General features: G+C 47.4%; 1 protein-coding gene and 1 pseudogene across 2 annotated transcripts in view; both read right to left on the reverse strand.

The window, feature by feature from the left end:
* Positions 1–11,103, reverse strand: part of SH3RF3 (SH3 domain containing ring finger 3) — a gene marked incomplete at both ends in the record, with an annotated part of 261,242 nt that extends 250,139 nt beyond the window's left edge. Inside the window, one exon of the mRNA XM_080937907.1 lies at positions 10,552–11,103. Within this exon, the coding sequence (XP_080794033.1) occupies positions 10,552–11,103 (552 nt within the window). The remainder of the gene's footprint in view (positions 1–10,551) is intronic.
* Positions 11,104–11,886: 783 nt separating this feature from the next.
* Positions 11,887–19,157, reverse strand: part of LOC308437127 (T-complex protein 1 subunit eta-like) — a 63,474-nt pseudogene continuing 56,203 nt past the window's right edge. Inside the window, exon 4 of the transcript in view lies at positions 11,887–12,454. The product of the transcript in view is annotated as a T-complex protein 1 subunit eta-like (transcript). The remainder of the gene's footprint in view (positions 12,455–19,157) is intronic.

Raw genomic sequence — 19,157 nt, forward strand, 5'->3', positions numbered from 1 at the left:
GTGAATTTTAAGTTCATAGAGATGCTAATTACCTTTATTTCCTCATTGCACAACATAGTAAAACATGGCAATCTGTCCTATAAATAGAAACAATCACTATGTATCAATCAAAAACAAAATAAAGACCTACCCACACCCTCTTGGGTTAGTTCAGCAGGTGGACCTTGTAAAGGAACCCCAGGCAGTAGGGCCTTTATGGAGGCCATTCTTCTCCTGGAGAACCAGGAGTTGGGGCTCACATCACTTTCTTCCCTGATCACTCAGCCTTAAAGCCCAGTCGGCGGCCCTGTTCTCTCTCTAAGTTCCCACCAGACTCAGTCATCAACAGTGAGTACTCACGAGGTAGTAGGGTGAGAAGCCATGGGAGACATAGCTGATTCCAAGTCTGGTCAAAGACCCACAAATGTGGTACTGAAATCACAGCCCGTTCTACCCAGCATTCTGGATAGAACAGAATATTCCTGGGAATGTTTTATTTAGGGGGTCGGATGATGGGATCAATCCCATGGTATCGGGAGAGCATTTATTTGCCTATAGTTCTGTAGATTATATGTGACTCTTTAAGGATAAACGTAAGACCATATGTAAAAGGTGTTTGTAGGAAGACTGCACAGCTGCTGAAGAAACAGGAACACAGAGTTTACTGGGCCTCGGAGCTACCAAAAATCCACCCAGAAGGGTCCAGGAGCACTACAGTTCCAAACAGGAAGAACATGGGCACCAGCCCCACTTGGATGTCCAAGCAGCCGCTGCCAACCCACAGGAAACTTAGTTTCAAGTACTTCCAGAAGACATGGCAACATCAGGGAAGGGACCACAAAGCCAAGACACACACTTGTAGAGGTTAGAGAAGACACAAACCCAGCTAGGCTTAGCTAAGGGGTTTACACAGGGAGCCACCTGCATACTCAACAGGTATGATAGGAGACCAGGTCCTCCTAGCAAAGATAGACATGGTCCTCAGTGGCTGCTCTGAACACATCTTCAGCTCGCTTCTGCCCATCTTTCCTGGAACTCATACCCTAGATCCACATTAGCCTTCATGACAGAGAAGTGTGACTAACTCAAGCCTCATAAAGAACCCGCCAGCAAGAAGGGTAGTAGTAAGCTGCCACCCTTACTACTGGCACTGAGGAAGTCAGGCAGGCAGGACTCTAAGGTCACACAGGGCACCTGCCCCTCCTGAAGTTCACTGTTGTGGGGAGAATGCCTAGCAAATGAGGGTTAAAATATGATGACTAACCAGCTAGCACTCCCTCGCTGGAGCCAGAAGCTGCTAACTTCAAAGAGCCACAAAAGCAGTTAACTATCAGAAAAACATTTAGCCCACAGAAGGGGAAAATGAGGAGAGCGCACTACAAGCAACCAGGGGAATTTAAATCGGAATCCGAAATGCCTTGAAGAAAGAAGAATGAGAGAAAAAAGACCTGGGCTTCAGCAGACTGGGCTGTTCCTGACACCGCCTTCCCTTGGATGAAGCTGCCCGGCATCTGACCACAGAAGGAATATTCTACCATGGCACTGACCTCTCCACACACACCCAGATACCATCAAAGGACCTGGTCATCGCAGGTATTTGAGATCCAGTTCATAACAATCCTGAAAGGGCAGCCTAGAGTCACAAGGAAGGGTTCTCTCCGCCTGCAAGGCTACTCACAGCAACAAAGGCATTGTGTGGTCTATAGAGCCAGCTTTGGTGCTGATTGTCAAAAGCAATTCATGGAGTAGTTTGAGAACATAAAAGAACCATTGCAGCTAATACCAACCACACTTACCTGGCTATCAGTCTTATGTGGAAAAACAAATGTTTCCATCAATGTATAAAATTGGGGGAAAAAACATTGCTGGAGTTTTGAGGAAAAAAATAAGTGGGCATTGTTGTATACAGACATTAGAAGCAAAGCATGGTTCAGAAAAGACAAATAGTGACGGGTCAGTGAGATGGTTCTAAATATATGTAACAACTACGCTTACTAACCATGAGGCACAGCAGACACCAGCCTGAGAACCAACCGTGCACACCAAGCATTGGTGTCAATTTCAAGGACTCACCAAGTACACACCCAACATGACCATCAATAAATAGCATCAACCACATGTAATGACCATACACATAAAGCAGGTACCAATCACAAATACCAACCACAAATAACAAGCACACACGGCAACCATAGGTTTCGATCACGCGGACCACAGTGTATCAATCACAAGCATCAAGTACATACAACAAGCACACACGGTGACCATGAATAGCAATCACATGGCTTAACCACAAGCACCCACCATGATTACCAACCATGAGCAACGAATCTTACACCTCAGCCATGAGCATTAGTCACTCAACCAAACACGATCACTGACTATGTATGCCAGCCACGGACAGCCAACCTTGCAAACCAAATATAAACATCAACCACATGCAGCAAACATGCACATAAGCATGTGTCCTTTCCAAATGATACAATGATTATGGTGCTGGAGGGTCAGGAGCCGGTGAAGACGCTGCCCACGGCTCTAAGTATGAAACTTTCTGCTTATCTGTGCTCTCCATGGGCCTTGTAGTGAGTGATGTTGAAACAGTTTAGTATTTCATAACTCCGTGCCTCTGCTCAATAAACAATTCTACTTCTTTAAAGCCATGATGTGTGGGAACCATCTCTACCTGCCTACTAATGCAGATCTGTACACATTACTGATGGCGTTTCCTTTCAGCCCTGGGTTCTTCCCATTCATACAGTGTCAAACACAAAACTGCCAAGGTCCTAACACAGTTGCTTCGGTGGATGCCCAGAGGTTATATCTTGACCCTTCTCTAAAATATGAAATGTAATGCAAAAGTTAAAAAAAAAAAAGATGTAGATGATACTTGTCTTAGTCTGAGCTTCTATTTCTGTGAGGAAGCACCGTGACCGAAAGCAGGTTGGGGAGAAAAGGGTTTATTTAGTCCATCACTGAAGGAAGTTAGATCAGGAACTCAAAACTGGGGCAGGAGCTAGGACCAACGGCCCAGGGATGGGACCACCCACAATGGGCTGGGCCCTGCCTGATCAACCACTAATTTAAAAAATGCTCTCCAGGCTTGCCCACAGTCTGACCTTACGGATGCATTTTCTTAATTGAGGTTCCTCCTCATAGATGACTCTAGTTGACATCAAACTAGCCAGCACAGGACCCCAAATCTGCTTGTCACTTTGCACCAAGAGGAAGCATATGATAGGTTTTTAAAATAGCTCTACAGTCTGGGCAACAGCGCGATCAGTAACTATTTGACCTTTAAAACCTCTAATCCCCAATTTTTCTTCCCCAGCAGACTTTATTTCTGTGCATTTAAAAAATAATTTTCGACATAATAAATATCTGTGACTTCTCGTTGATTTCACTGCGAAGAGATATTTCACATGGGCAAGGCCTTGAGAAGATATGGCATCCTTCAAAGTGGCTGCTCAAGGCCTCCTAAGAGCTCTTCTTGGTGGCTAGTAATTGAGGAATGTTTTGACCCTTCAAATCCAACAGTATCATTGGGAGGCAAAGCTGCAGGGGATCCACCAATGGCCTCTTTGAAAGCAAGAGCAGCTCCTTCCTTGTAGCTCACTGTGTCTGATGACATTCCCTATACCTCCTGGGCATCCTCTGACATACGCCAATGTTCCCTTACATCCTTCCTTCTCTCCAGTACTTCCAGGTTCATCCCTGTAGAGCCAGTGTAACAACCCTTTGTTAATGTGGCTCAAATCCACAAGGAGAGATCCAGAGAATTTCACTAATGATGGCGCTGGTGCTGAACAATGATGTTTCCTGAAGCCTTCGCGAGTTCTCCTGCTCTCGCTGCTACGGAAGGCCTCTGTCTCTTAATCGCATGGCATGCTGGGAGCGACCGACCACACAAGAACCAGCAATCAATAAGCCCCGCCTCTGACAAGCATGTTCTCCGGTACCAAAGCTGCAGAAGAAACCAAGAAATCCAGCCTACTGTTGGCTACGTAAGACACCGAGCTCCATCCCCAGTCCCTAAAAGGGAGGGAAAGAAAGAAGGGAAGGAGGGGGGGAGGAAAGGAGGGAGAGCCTTCCTTGATATTTCACATCCCCTCTCCATGAAATTCAGAAAAATCCAGAAAGCAGGAGCACAAAGTCCTCATAATAGAAGAAACGGTAAGAATCAGCCACAAACCCACCAATGCCACTCCCTTCATCGAGAACCCGGGGAGCGCTTAGGGGTGTTGTGGTATAGCTCCTGCCTAGCATGTGCAAGGCCCTTAAATAAATCCTTAGCACTGGAAAAGTTCCCACTAGATAGAAACAAAACGTGTGTGTGTGTGTGTGTGTGTGTGTGTGTGTGTGTGTGTGTGTGTGTGTGTGTTCATTTTCAGCAGCAAGACCAGCTATGTAACTTAATGGAAATAAATACAACTAATTATAAATAAACAGCAGTACAGTTTCCTCCCAGGCACCCCCTGCCCACCCTCTACATTAAGCAAAGGGACAGTAACATTTGTGAACCTGGCCCTCTCTCCTTCTGTGCATTGCTGAGGACCCATCTCTGAGCTCACTGCTTCTGTCCTGGGGAAATGGTTGTTTTAAATTCTCTCTCCCTACCTCTATTGATCTGAGTTGCAAACCCTGGCTTACATGAAACTTATTCATGGAACCACTACTGATAGAGTCCATGAAGAAGCTCATGCTTACACATAACCAGTATATCAGCGATATATCAGCGTGTGGTGTAAACATGAGTAACGAAGAAGTGTCCTATGAACCATAGTCCCTCTAAGGTCCCCCGAGACACTTCCATCTCTAAGTATACGTAAGCCACTGATTATCAGAGTAAACTCTAAAGAGAAAGCAACCAGAGCTGGAGGCGGTGCCTGCCTTTAATCCCAGCACTGGAGAGGCAGATGCAGGAGGCTCTCTATGAGTTCAAGGCCAGCCTGGTCTACAGAGCGAGTTCCAGGACAGCCAGGGCTACCTGAAGAAGCCTTGTCTCAAAAAGCCAAGAGGGGGAAAGGGGAAGAGGAAGGGGGCATAGAAAAGACAACTGTAGTAGAATCCAAATAATATTAAGGTTTTCAGAAACTCCTATATAACTTCTCCCCATGAGCAAAGGGACCCACAGTGCAATGTGCTAAAAGAACTCCTAAGTCACTCACCGCTGCCAACACCTTCAGTCTGACAACCTATTTTTAAAGGTTAATTAAAATTCCAATAGGATGTCCATGGAGTATGCATTTCTCATTCTGCAAACTGGAAGATCTCCCAAGCACAGCAAGCCTGATAAAAACTGACCTTGGCCCACTCAAAGAGAACCTATGAAGAGCACTTTTCTTCGAGCTAAGTGTTCACTGATATTTTATTTCAAAACTGTACCAGGCTGTAGAAGATGGGACTAAATACAGGTTGAACCAAAATGCTCATCAGAAACGACTACGCAACTGAGAACCAATTCTGCCATGCTCGAAGGAAAAACAATGGGAGGGAATCTCTTCAGCCCCATCACAGGAGGGGCTCAGTCTCAGGCAACTACAGAGCTTCCCATTCCTCAGATCAAGGAAGTAGGTTTGCTTTTAAGGAGAGGCCTCCAGCCAGCTTGATCCACAACTAAACAAGATGGTCCTCCCTGTGATCTTTCTTAAAGTCAAAGATGGTCTGGTTGTTTGGGTTGTCATTGGCTCTTACCCTTCACTTTAATGATGCTTATAAAGATGAGGACCATTGTCTATGATAAGATATAAAACCTAGGTGGAGCAGTGAAAAACGTGAAACACACTCCAGTAACCACTGGGCTTCTGTGTTCAGTGATACTCCGTGGTCCAATCTCCGTAACAAAGGATGTCTTCGAATCTAACAACACACACACACACACACACACACACACACACCTACCTGTCCACATGCACAAATAATTCTCCACATATACCCTTAACTTAGTATCCCATATACAATGGACCCACTACAGGGTTCATTGGATCCCTCCAGGGTCCCCAGGAAGGAAACCTCATTGGTGATGTGGGTAAACCTACTTGCTCACAAATGGGTTGTAAGGAAGTAAGGAAGCTAGAATTACAACTATTGTACCACAGCTCCTGACGTCTGTGCCACCCTTGGGTACCAGAGTCCCTTTCCCTCCGTCTCCCTCAGTAAGGACTCCCGCAAACCCTAGGGGGGGTCCTGGGCTTCAGATCTGGAGAAGAGGGTGAGAGGTAAAGCCCCAGCCACACTACAGCACCAGTCCCAAGATGCAAAGGGAAGAAGTACATGAAGGTGACCATGCCACACTTTGTACGCGCAGAGAGCCTTTTTGTTCTCTGTCTCTAGCTGTGGTCATGCTGAGGTGCCACCTGCAGCTACTGCCTTTCTCAAAAACTACTTTGGGGCTGGAGGTAAAAGCGACACAATTGCAGAGCAGGGTGGACATGTGTGACTGTGTGACTCCTTACACCTGGCTGGTCGGCTGGACCTCTGCAATCCCTCTTGCTCTGCCAAACCACAGAGCTCCCTGTCACCTATGCTCCAACCGTAACAGACGAGGAGATATCCCTCCCTCCATGAGGCGCTACAACTCTTCCCACGACTATAAAATAGCAGCCATAGGCTTGAAGAGCAACTGTTATCTGTCACCTTGATTTGGGGTGAACTGAATAAGAAGGTCAGGGCTACTTCTGTTTGGAACCATGTCTGTCAGTTTGCCGTGGAATAAGAAGATTCCTCTAACCTCAAAGCCAGTCGCACACCAAGCCCCAAGTTCATCTTGCCACTATTCAGTTAACTCACATAGCTGCAGCAAGGAACAGAAAGCCCACAAACAGTGGCACATGCCTAGTAACACCAGAATTCTGGAAGCTGAGGCAGAAGGATTAAGAGTTTGAGGCTTGAATAAATCATATGGTGAAACCCATGTCTCAAAACATTTAAACAAAACCAAATTGCATATTCTGTAAGGCACAGCATACGATAGGTGGGAAGTGAACGGTAATTTAGATTAGCCACTAATAACCACCAGGAGAAAAACAAGCAGCAAACATTGCTGTCTCTGAAGTACTGTTCTCACCCTCACAGCATCCTGAACAGACAGGCTCAGCTCTGAGGCAAAGCTCCCATGACACCAGCTGTCTGCTACCCTGTGGGCTATCTGGCTTCTTCCAGAATCCAAGTACACCCAGAAGGTGAGAGACAGCAAGAAGGTGAGTTCAAAATGACGCTTAGATACATAATCAATTCAAGGCCAATCTTGGTTTCATGGGACCCTGCTTTAAGCAAGACCAAGAACAAAACAAAAAGCCAAAAAGATACACCATGCAGGCCCATGATGAAACTCAATGGCACAGTGCCTAGCTAGCCTGGATGAGGCTCACACATATGTACCATGTAGCCATGGATGAGACCTATATGTATGTTCCAGCTCAGCACAGTAGAAGAGGAGGGGCAGGTAGGAAGACACTATATAAACAAAATAGCTACTGAGCCTACTTTTATTGTCATCAAAGTCACTGTCAAACTTTCCAGTCCTTTAGTCTGTGAAAATATCTTTACTCTCAAACCTCGCTGAGTACTACAAAAACACCTCCCCGTGCCTATAAGGGCCTCCTGAGAACCAAGAACAGCTCTCTTTCCCACCTCCTTGGACCAAGTCTATAATGAGAGACCAAAGATGACTGATTGGCACAATATAACTACTCAATAGATTCTATATACACCAACTAGAGGAAAAGAACACTCAAAAATAAGAGCACTTGTTAACACAGAAATTATCACATATTTAAGTCTTTGTTAAATCCTTCATATTAAAAACCTCAATGTCCAAGTTACTCAGTTTGAAGCCATGATATCCTTTTGGCAGATTCCTTGCCTACCTGTTTGTTGGGTTGCAGTGGCTGGAATCCAGGGTTGCTGGCATACTAGACATGTACTGTGCCACCAAGATACATCCCCAGCCCCAGTGTAACTCTTGCTGTCCTAATAAAATCCAATTGGTAATAGTTTGGGATATTAAAGGAGTTCCCTCGCAAAACTTTCAAAATGATAAAGTCAAGTTGGGAAAGCCGGCACACATTAATTAGATAGTACGTTCATTATAACGATATAAATAATACAAGAAAGAGAATAATATAACTATGTAAGAATCAGCTCAAATAATGTGAATAGTTTTACAGTTGTCATCAAAGCCAGGCTTAAACAGCACTTTAAGTAACCACACAGAGACAGTATTTACCAGCAAATGAAGCAACTGATGACCCAAACTATGTAACTGGTACAAAATTTTAGGGACAGTATTAGTAACTGATTTTTTTCAAAAGCCTCATCTCAAATCATTCATGTGAGAAAAGAGTTAAGAGGCTGCTAATCAGGTAGGGGACTTCGAGTGTGCTGAAGAATGTATTTTGTGACCTGCAAAATGAAGCCAAACAGAAACCATCAGTGCATTTTAGACCTGAAGCAGTCCCCAAATTCAGCTGTAACTGAATTAAGAATGTGGGTAAGCTGTATAGATATTTGTCTATAATTTATACACCTTAAAAGTTTACATATTTCCTATAGCCCAAAAGGTCTGAGAAGCTTCTAAACAAGAAAGGAGAAATGCGTTATTTATGGTTACTATTAGGTCATATTTGGTGCTTGTTAAAATGATGGAATGGGTGTCCGCTTATTAAACAACATGCAGCAATATCCAAAATTAAGTTTCACTGAGAGCCATCTGTACAGGGACAAACAATTTGGGGACACTAGAGTACCAAGAGCTCATTTGATTTTTAGCTGGTCTCTGCCTTCTCAGCTTACAGATGGCTCACACCTGCATAATGCGCAGTTTCCATCCCTGCCTTCTGTCATATCCATCACTGTCCCCTAGACTGCTCATCAAGAACTAACACTGTCACCCCAAAGTGGTAGTGTGGCTGGAGCACAGGTGGCTTCCAGCGGACTGAGAAGAAACCCAAAGACTAATGAAAAATCAGTGAACAAAAGCTGCAGACATTACGATCTCTGCCTCTACTACTTTGCTTTCTGAACATGATCAAATAAAACAAGATTTAATTCTGGCTTTTCCCCAGAACTCAAACTCAGTCCTTTTGAGTGAGAGTGAGAGGGAAACCTGCACTCTAGTTGACACAACAGAAGAGAACACGTCCTCAAATTCCCAGAAGTTCAGATACCCTAAACCACGGTGTACTTGGCCACACAGAATCAACTAGGGTCTCAGAATTGTCAAGTCCAAAACATGAATTCCTTATATCCAAGCACTAATGCTAAAGCTATAAGCTCCCACTGTGTGGACAGACAAGTTCTAAAGGAATGCTCTGAACAGCATTAGTCCCAGGAGCAGTCTCAGGCTGTGCCTTTTCCTCTACTCCTTAAGCTCCGCAGGGTGAGCTGGACCCTCGTCCGTAAGCAGCTGTCAAGAGGCCCAAGCATCTCACCAGAATCCTAACTCCAAAAGTCACGTAGTCACCAAAGCAGGAGGAAGCAACCAACAAGTCTTGCAGTTAAAAAGCCTTTAATTCCGATGTTAAACTAAAAGTGACATGGACAGGATCCTTCAGTGACCATCCTAAGAAGGCATGAATATTCCTTGTCTATTTTTTCCCACTCTTTCTTCCTGATCCACAGAAAACACAAGCCATCCGAAAAAGGTCCTCCAACTAAAACGGAAGTAGTGAAGTTTATATATAATGCAGTTGTGCAAAATCTAATAAGGAAAATTAAAAACAACTGTCCACACTGGACAGCAACCCTGCTTAAGAGACCTCAACCGAGGCTTGGCTAGAGATTGCCAGGACCAAGCATAAGACAAAGTAACTGTTCCTGAAGATTCTAGGTACTAACATCCTTCTTTCTGGGGCGGCCATAGGTGTCATTCTCTGGGCAGTGTCTTCCACTTTGCCCTCTTCCCTGTCCTCCACAGCTAAGCAGGCAAGAGGCTGCTAACTGCCTGTTAGTAATCAGAACTAGTGAGCCATTAAGTAGTAGGTCCCCAATAGGACCCCAGAGAAAAGAGCAGGACTGAGGAGGTGTGGCAGAAGATGGTTGTTCTGGGGAATTGGAAGGGTGAACAAAATTAAAAGAGACGGGTGGGTGGGTGGGTGGATGGATGGATGGATGGATGGATGGATGGATGGATGGATGGTCAGACAGACTGACAGACCGCCCGCCCTAGTAAATTGGAAACAGTAGAGAGTGACAGGAACCGAAGGCATGCCCACTTAATGAGAGAATGGGTTCTGCCTCGTGTACGAACAGTTTCTTGGGAGCAGATGTAAGCACTGTGCTTATGTACTTGGAAAGCGACTTGAGGTGTCTACAGAAGTTTCAAGTAAGGATGGGGGTTTGGGGGCTTGGAAAACTGTGATGGGATGCAGCCAAGAACTGGTAAAGTGGGAACTGACAGCTAAGCAGAGACCCTGGAAAACAGAGTTGTTAAAGAAGAATGAAACAAACCAGTGGGTCACGGCGGAGCCACCACTAGCCTCCTCTACTTCTAATCACAACTACTTAGACATCCACGTGCGCACAAGCATACACATTCCCACAAAGTGGCGCCATGTCGTTGGGGTACATTCTTACCTTAGCCAGGGGCACGCTCCTATTAGTCGCCACGTCGCACAAACTGGAGGTAGAGCTGCCTGCTGCCGCTGAGAGAAAGACGGGGGAACGCGGGGGACTCCCTGTCGCCCCTCCCGCGCCGCCTGCGAGCGCTGGGAACGTACCGGGGCCCGGGCGCGCAGGAGGGCTGCTCCCAGGGCTGGCGCCGGTGCGGGGCCTCTGGCGGATGCCATCCAGCAGGCGCACTAGCAGTATGTTGGCCGGCAGCTCGTCCACCCCACAGCCCACCAGGATGCGGCACTCGGGACAGCGTAGCTCGTGGCGCGAACACACGATGCTCTCCAGACAGCGTCGGCAGAAGGTGTGCTGGCATGGCAACACCTTGGCCGTGGTGTCCAGGCGCTCCAGGCACACGGAGCATTCCAACAAATCCAGCAGCGATGACTCGTCCATATCCTCTTCAGTCCTCGCCTGGGCTCCCCTCTCCTGCTCACCCTGCCGGTCGTCGCCCTCGCCCCGAGCTGCGGTGGCCGCCGCCTTGGACGCGCACAGCCAGGACGCTCCAAGCAGCATGGGGGAGACGCCGGCGCGGGCCCAGTGAGCCGCCTAAGTCCAGCAGCCAGAGCCCGGCCCGCCTAAGAGAGCGGGCATATGCGCCCAGCCCGGGCGGCCACCGTCAAAAAAGAAAATGGGGAGGGGGAGAAAAAACCACCCAGGGTTCTGTCCCCCACGCGGCGCGCGCTGACAGCCCGAGGCGCTGGCCTCCACGATTTGCAAAGTGACACGCCAAGCCTGCTTGTGAGGCGGGAGCTGGAGTTCCGGAACCCCGAGGCAACTCCAGCCAGTGGAGCGGAACCAGCCCTCCTACGCGCTCGCCCCGCCGCTGCGGGCTACACCTGTGCCACCGCGCCGCCCGCGCCCCGGAGCCCAGCAGCGGGAAGTGCAGGGAGAGGCCGGCCGGGTCCCCGGGGAGACCGGGGCGCGGCGTGCGCGCTCCCCCGCGCCGCAGGCGAGCCGCACCGCCCCCCTCGGCGCCTCCATGCGCCCTCGGGCTGCCAGAGCGCCGCCGCCTTGCTCAACTAGCCCAGCTGGACCTCGTCCCTGGGCCGCCGGAACGTATGCAGGGGGCGCGCGGAGGTCACAGTCACTGCCGAGTGCTGGGAAGCGGAACCCTCCCCTGCCTCGGGGCTTCTCCCTCTAGGCGACCTCCGGGGCTTCGGAGAACTTCCCTTGCGCAGGCTTGGCCCTGTCCCCTCTGGACGCCAGTCTCTGGGTTCTCCGCGAGCTTCAGAAAAGGACGTTTCTTCTCAACGCCTCCGCGAAGGAAAGTTTGCGAGCATCATCCCAACTGCTTTCTTAGCCAGCGCTGGAGAGCAGCCTGAGGACGCATCCGACACCCAGGCATCCTTCTGGATGACTCCAGCGTCCCTTCTCCTGTGTCCCTTCTCTTGCCAGCACGCACAAGTGACAGCTGTGGGTATAGGTGTTGGGGTGTCCCTTGAGGCGAGAGGGGAAGGCGCTGGAGATAGCGGGGTGGGGGGCTGCCGGGGCCCCGACTACTCCTTCGGGAGGCTTCGGGGAGGCTGCCTTCTCCAGAATCACCGATGTGTGACTGACGATGCCGCCCACGCGCCAGCACACTCTGGCCGAGCGCCGCGCCCCTGGCGGCGCGGTGAAAGACTCCAGAGCCTGCTCTGGTGTGCTCTGATGAACCCAGTTCCAGATTTTCCTCCTGAGGCTCAAAAGAGGGGGGAATTTGCGCTCCTTCCCGATGCCCGGGTTTCTGGGAGCGTCAGAGCGACGGAAGTACGTACGAGGACCCGGAGCAGCAGGGAAGTTTGGCGGTGGGCTGCGGTCGATGTACAAGATTTCCTGCCGTGTGCTGCCACCTGGTGGCTCGCTCGTGTTCCCAACAATCTCGAGCCTGGCACAGGCAAAGGTCCAGCAAGCTAGATGATACACAACTGGGAGAGGCCAGGGAAAGCATCCAAAGTGGTGTGAGCATGCCCCTCCTACCGTTTGGGCTATCCTGTTGTTTGTGAAGCCAAATGCCACTTCCCCTCGTTTTTAGGGACAAAATAGAATTCATTGATACTTAAATACCAACATAATATGCACATTGTTTTAATGATCTTAATCAACCCTGTGAAATAATTGCTTTAACTTCATTACACGTGTAAAGAAAACCAGTCTCATTATTATGAAGCCGTTAAATTGGGTTTCTTTTTTGTGTCCACAGAACCCAAATGCATAAAGACCACATGGTAACAGAGTGGCTGCCTGTAAGCCATGTGTCCTTTACAGTGTAGTAGTATCTTCCATGCCAGATGCTCAGTAAACATTTGTTGAATGACTGAAAGAGCGACTTGGTCTCCTCGTCCAGCGATAGCTTGAATGCAGTATTGAGCACCTCAATTCCAGATATCCTGAGTTCCTATCAGGCTGCTAGTATCTGGAAATTTCCAGAAGCAGATAGTTGTCACAGCCGATCTCTGTATCATATACATGAGTATTGGCAAGGGTGTAAGATAGAATTATCTGTCTAGCTTATGGAGGAAGTAAGGAGGTGACTTTTGCTCTTAGACCTTTGCTCAAGATCACCCAAGGAGAATTGGTGAGAGGCTCCAGAGTGCCTGATTTCTGAGTGTTGATCGGGACCCCCTGAAGCACGGTGGGAGACTGGCAGAGAACAAAATTGTTGTTCATGATGATACAGCCTGGGTACTTTGGGTGCAAGAGAGAAATAAACCTTAGGAGAATCTAAAAGGTGCAAAATAAAAGTGTCTTATGGGGCCGCCAGCTAGAAACTGGGGCAGATTCATGCAGACAGATTCTCCTAAACCTTGTTCTCTCTTTCATATTTGGTGGCTCCCTCCCTCCCTCTACCATGCACCAGGCACCACATAATAGAAAATATGACCAAAGCTTGTATTGGATCCAGCAGTGCAGCATGCAATTAGCATCAGCTGCTGACAAGACGGGCCTCTGATACTTTGCTGGGATTACTAGAAATTTGAAAATCCTGTTACCTAGCCTGAGCTAGCAGCCATTCCCTGAGGAGTTGTCTACAGAAAGAAGCAGAAGTGAGTGAAATCTGGCAGCACCCTCGGAAGTTGTATGGCAAAGGAAGTATGGGTTCCCGGAAGGAGGTATCTGTTCTGAGAGCCCAGGACGGCTCTGTCCCCTGAGTCCCTCATTATGTACAACCATAGTGAAGATGCGTAGATGCAAAGCCACTGGATCCCACAGTGCCCGGATTTCCTGTGCTCCCTCTCTGCCCCAGCAGCTACCACCGCCAACCCCACAGCAGTCAGCTCCAGGTGCCAAACTCACAGGAAGGCTGGGTGGGCTGTGCAAAGCAGTTCAGCCGCTAGAGTCAGGCACAAAGACCCAGTAGGGATTGTGATGAGCTTCCTGTGCCTTCCCAAGGGAAAACTGCTCCCCATCGCTCATTCACTGGTCTAAAGAAACAATACCAACTAGTGTGATAACTTCCTGCCTTGTAAGAGAGTGAGAGGCCAATACTTTTTATAAGTATGTCCAACAGTCGACAAACAATTCTGCTCCCAAAGTCAACCAAAATAGATATGTGGCTAAACTAGCCCAAAGACCTCCACTTCACAAGTTCTGGATGAAGTATCCTGGTAGAGTCGATAAAGGAGCTCAGGGGTGTGGTCTAAATAGTTGAAGCATTACAAATACAGTTTTGGGTTACTCGGCTCAAGTTCCACATGTTCAGTAAAGCCAAGTATGTAAGTAAGTAATGGATGGTCTGGCTTTACAGCCATTCACATAAAAATAGCTGGGAATTCAGTCAACCGCCACAGTACTGTGAGCCAACATGTGTCACCCACGCAGCCTTGGCAGCCGAGGAGAGCCGCAGAGCCCCCAGACGCCTGAATGTAAGGTAACAGGCTGTGACATGGAAGCTAGAGGCCTGAGCCTCGGAGTTAAGGAGGGACAGGAAGCAACTGTCCCAGAACCAAAGGGTGGAAGGCAGTGGGGTGGGGCGGCTGTTGGACTTGTACCTACCAAAACTCCAACTCCTTCTTTCTTACAGTCTCTACTTGGTGCTAGGCAGGGATTTCTTTTTCCAGTAAAAGAGGGGAGACGTGACTTAGGCCCAGTTCATGGAAAGATGTGTCCCCAACCAGCCACGCTCTGGCAGATGGCAGGAGCCGGTTAGATGCAGCCTCCAGAGCCACAGACATCACAGTGCAGGGTGCCTGCAGCAGCAGGACCTACAGCCTGATGCCTCCTTGATTGCAGAAGCACTGTGGCATCTCCAGGCAGGAGCAAACTGGCATCTCCAGGCCATCCCTGACTGTGGTGACGAGTTCGGCCGGTTTTCCATTGGTTTTCTGGCTTTATTGATTATATAGGTTTTCCTTTTTTATTTTTTAAATCCTTTCTCTGAAATCACCCCAAGCTGCTATGTGTCATTTGCGACTGAGAATTCGAGTTGATACCTGTTTGATTATCAGCCAGAGACCAATGAAAGCAACCCAACTGAGACGGCAGTCACCATGTTGAAATGCAACAGTAGTCCTTTGGCCTTTCTGCTGGAAAGATATCCAAGTGATCTACTTAATTAATGAACATCATTTCTTGGGTGAATGTGCCCTCCCCCTCTTAGCCAGATGCTTTCAGGCAGATGTAGCTTCTACAGAAGGGATGATATGATCTTCTTAGAGGTCTGAGGCCTTTGAAATCCCTGGGGTAGGATAATATATTGGAAGGAAATGATTGCTTTGCCTTGTTGATTGTGAATGTGGTAGTTAATTTAGATGGCTTGAGAATTACTTAGGGTAGGGATAAGGAATTAGTTCTCTATGTGTCTGAGGGTAATTCCACAAAACACACCTGGAAGGTGGTAGCCAGAAGTAGTCCATACCTCCTTATGCACAGCCCTGTCCAATCGCCTTGGGTCCCGTATTTAGAAGGAGAAAATAGGGTGCCTCATCCCTTCTCTCCAAAAAAGTCCTCATCTAGCCCTTGGACATCAAAACTCGAGGTTCTTTTACTTTCGTACTCCAACATACCATGTAGCCTGTGCTGGCCTTGAACCCATGATCCTGCTTATGTGAGCCACCCTGCCAAGCTCCATAGATCTACTGATCACACACTATCCTCTCTCTATGCCCCTGTTACATGCTCAAAGTCCTCAGCATTCCTCCAGTGCTAAAGGCTTGATCCCTAACCCTCCTCTTAGATGTGCTTCTGGCACACCAGCAGAGTGTAAAGTGCAAATGGTGTACGCTCAGTCTGTGTTACCTCCTTCACCAACCCGACAAACTGCCCATGTTCTTAGCCTCCTGGCTTTGTCCCTCCTTCCCAGATGACACGGGGGAATTTGTCACCCTTTCCTCAACCTGAGTTGTTTCAGTCTTTGATTCTGGTTTGTAACCGTTCCAGAGTGCTGTACACACACAAAGTAGGCACTCAATAGATGCTTGCTGAATACATACAATAACACACATGACTTACCACTCCAGGTCAGTTATCAGATGCAAGAGGATTACCCTTGACCAAAAAAGAAAGTCCAGAGGGAGCAGCTTAAGGAGCCATAAGAGGAATTTTATTTCAGAGCCAGGTTTGGGATTTCAGAAGGGTGAGGAGGTGCAGTTAGAGGTCTGGCAGTTAGAGGTCTGAGTCACACATAGCGCTGGAGGGAGGTCAGGATGGGGGTGTGAATCTGGGAGTTACTTCACCGAAGGTGATAGATGAAACTTGGGGTGGGGGGAGAAGCCAGGGTTTCCTCTTAGAAAAATCGCAAGGGTGTCTTTCCATTTGATAAGCTAAGGACAGCAGGGAAAAGGCTAGCTGGCAACAGGGGTGGGGGTGGGGTCTTATCAGTCACACTTGCTTAGAATGCTCCCTCTTTGGGGTACAAAATGGCTTACAGATGTGACTTAGTGTTCCACAAATATTATTCTGGTGACAGAGGGAAGTTCTCAAGTTTGCAAAATAGAAGTTATAAAGTCTATAATTGCAATGTGCATTAGTACAAGGGTTGAAGATTTCATTTTACAAGTTGTTCAGTTTTGTTAGTCGCCATTGAGATTGTGTGTGTGTGTGTGTGTGTGTGTGTGTGTGTAAATTGAATCCAGAACATTATGCATTATTGGCAAGCCCACTATTACTGAGGTATATTCCCAATCCACTGAATACTTAAGCTGTGAGTGCCAGCCGAAATGGTGTGCTGCCTGGGTGGGGTACTCCCCCTTTTTACTGTGTCAGCCAGACTGCACGGAATGGAAGAGCAGGACTTTTTATGTGAGGAAGAAGAGGCAGAATATGCCTGCTAAGGATGGGAAGGACGAAGGGGAGGCCCAGAAGACCTTTCTTTGCGGCTTTACAAAAGCCACTGCCTCAATTATCTGTGTGCAGAGTCCTTTCCACAGCCTCCTTAGCCCTTCCCTCAGATTCTATGTTTGCTTAACTGACCTGTCCTGACACAGACTATGCAGAACACACAACAGTCATCCACCCAAAGAAAACTACAGGTTGGTCCAGTGACCCACTGTTGTCATGAGATCTGCAAAGTAGATAGCTAAGACTGACCAGTCTTTCCTTCCTCACCTCCTCAGACCATTATTGGCTGAGCGAGCCGGGTGAACTCAAAAAATGGGCTGAAAGTAGCCTAGAGGAGAGACTTTGTCCTAGAGCTGAGGCAGACCAGCTAAACATGCACAGACACCCTGCCATCTTTCACAGGTCAGCAGTAGCAAGGTGATTTCCACACTGCAGGGATACCACAAGAACCCTTGGTGAATACCTTCACCCTCACTTCTCCCTCTGCTGGGCTTTGGGACCAGCCCCTGCAATTGGAAAGTCTTGGAAAACTCTAAGGGGTTTCCAAGATTCATCTGATAGGACAGGGGAATAGAAATGTGGAAAAATTAAGAAAGTTGAACATGAATTTGAGGCACAAGTCATTCCGTTATGTTTTTTAGTCTGGATATCTTAACAAACAATTTCCATTTATTCCACTGTAAGAAACACACATTTTACTATCATGGGGTTGATGCTTGCTACCAACCAGAGTCTCCAGAGCACTGTGGAAAAATTATCCCAAAGCCTTTCTGAGCGTTAAAAATGATCCTGAAATTGCTTGCATTTTCTTTTGCAGTTTCCAAAAGACTTACAATAAATTCTCTCCTTTGTTCTGGAGATATAGCCATTTTCATTTAAGTTTGGCTCAAGATGTTAAAAACACTTAAACTTGCATGGACAGGACAGCTATCGTGGTGGAGCCCTGTGCTGATAAGACATTTAACACAGTAAATAAGATTCCTCATTTAAATTATAGTCCTAAGCAGGATGCATGAAAACAATATTTTTAAAAAGTCTTCCAGAATAATCACAGGATAATTGACATTAAGTAGTAGTTAATATATGAGTATTTTCCAGGACCGAAGCGGACCTATAACCATTCAAAGGGACTGTCCATCACTAGCAAAACTGGTCCAATACCTAGCGAAGAAACTGCAAATTATTTTATGAGAGATATGGGAGCTAATGCAGACTAGCCAATGAGAAAGAAACTGAATCTTTTCATGGATGAGATATTTGCATCTTCCTGAGGCGAGAATAGAATTCTGATTTTGCTGAGAGTGTTTTTATTCTGAGCTGTAGTTAAATGCATAAATCTTTTTTACTATATAAGGTGTTCCCAGGTTTGGTTTTTTTTGTTTGTTTGTTTTTTTTTTTTTTTTTTTTTTTTTTTTTTTTTTTTTTTTTTTTTTATGTGCTTCAGTGGACATCCTAGAGGAACCCCGGGTCTAGGAAAGCTGTCTCAGAGTTTCCTTAGAGCTGTCATTAAGAGAAATGCCTCACTTTTACCTGATCAACACACAGAAAGCATGAGACTATAGAATTCTGGGAACCCTAAATGGAAACACACACACACACACACACACACACACACACACACACACACAGGCTCAGGTTTCTTCCTGCTAGAGGAATGGTAGCTATTCAAGAGAACAGGGTTTGCAGAGTACAACAGGATGGGCGTACATATAAGCTCACAGCAGTTGTTATAGCATGCACAAGACCTGTGCAAACTCAAGCCAGACAAAATCTCAGTGTGTTCCTGGGAGGGGATAGTAAAGAGCTATGGGCATGTGATAGCTTCAGAGAGACACTTCTGTTTGCAGCTGATGGTGATTAACACAGGAGCCCACGGGCCAAAGGGCTGTGGTGTGCTCAGCCATGAAGAGGAAGATATTGCAGTCTTCCTTCCAGAGCTCAGAGATTGTGGCAGAAAGTCTATAAGAGGCAGGAGCAGAGAAGGAACACAGGAAACAGTATCCTCTAGACACAACAGGGAGGTTACACAGACCACGGCATAGCTCAATTCAGACAAAATGTCAGCATGGAGGGGGGAGGTAGACGTGAAGCTCCGCTCCTAACCTGTGAGCTATTGGCAAGTAATAGCTGCTGGAGGAGAGAGAGGTAGCTTTAGGGGTGCAGGTCAACCATGGTCCAGTGGAAGGCCACACCTCTGTGAATGTACAGGAGGCAGGAAATAGAGTTGATAGGTGTGGGGGGCACACAAATTTACAAACTCGAGTGGGTGGGAAGGAGGCATGGATCTTAAACAGTTAGGGGAGGGGTGGATA

This window comes from Micromys minutus, assembly GCF_963924665.1.
Source record: "Micromys minutus genome assembly, chromosome: 25".
In the NCBI taxonomy this organism is placed as follows: domain Eukaryota; kingdom Metazoa; phylum Chordata; class Mammalia; order Rodentia; family Muridae; genus Micromys; species Micromys minutus.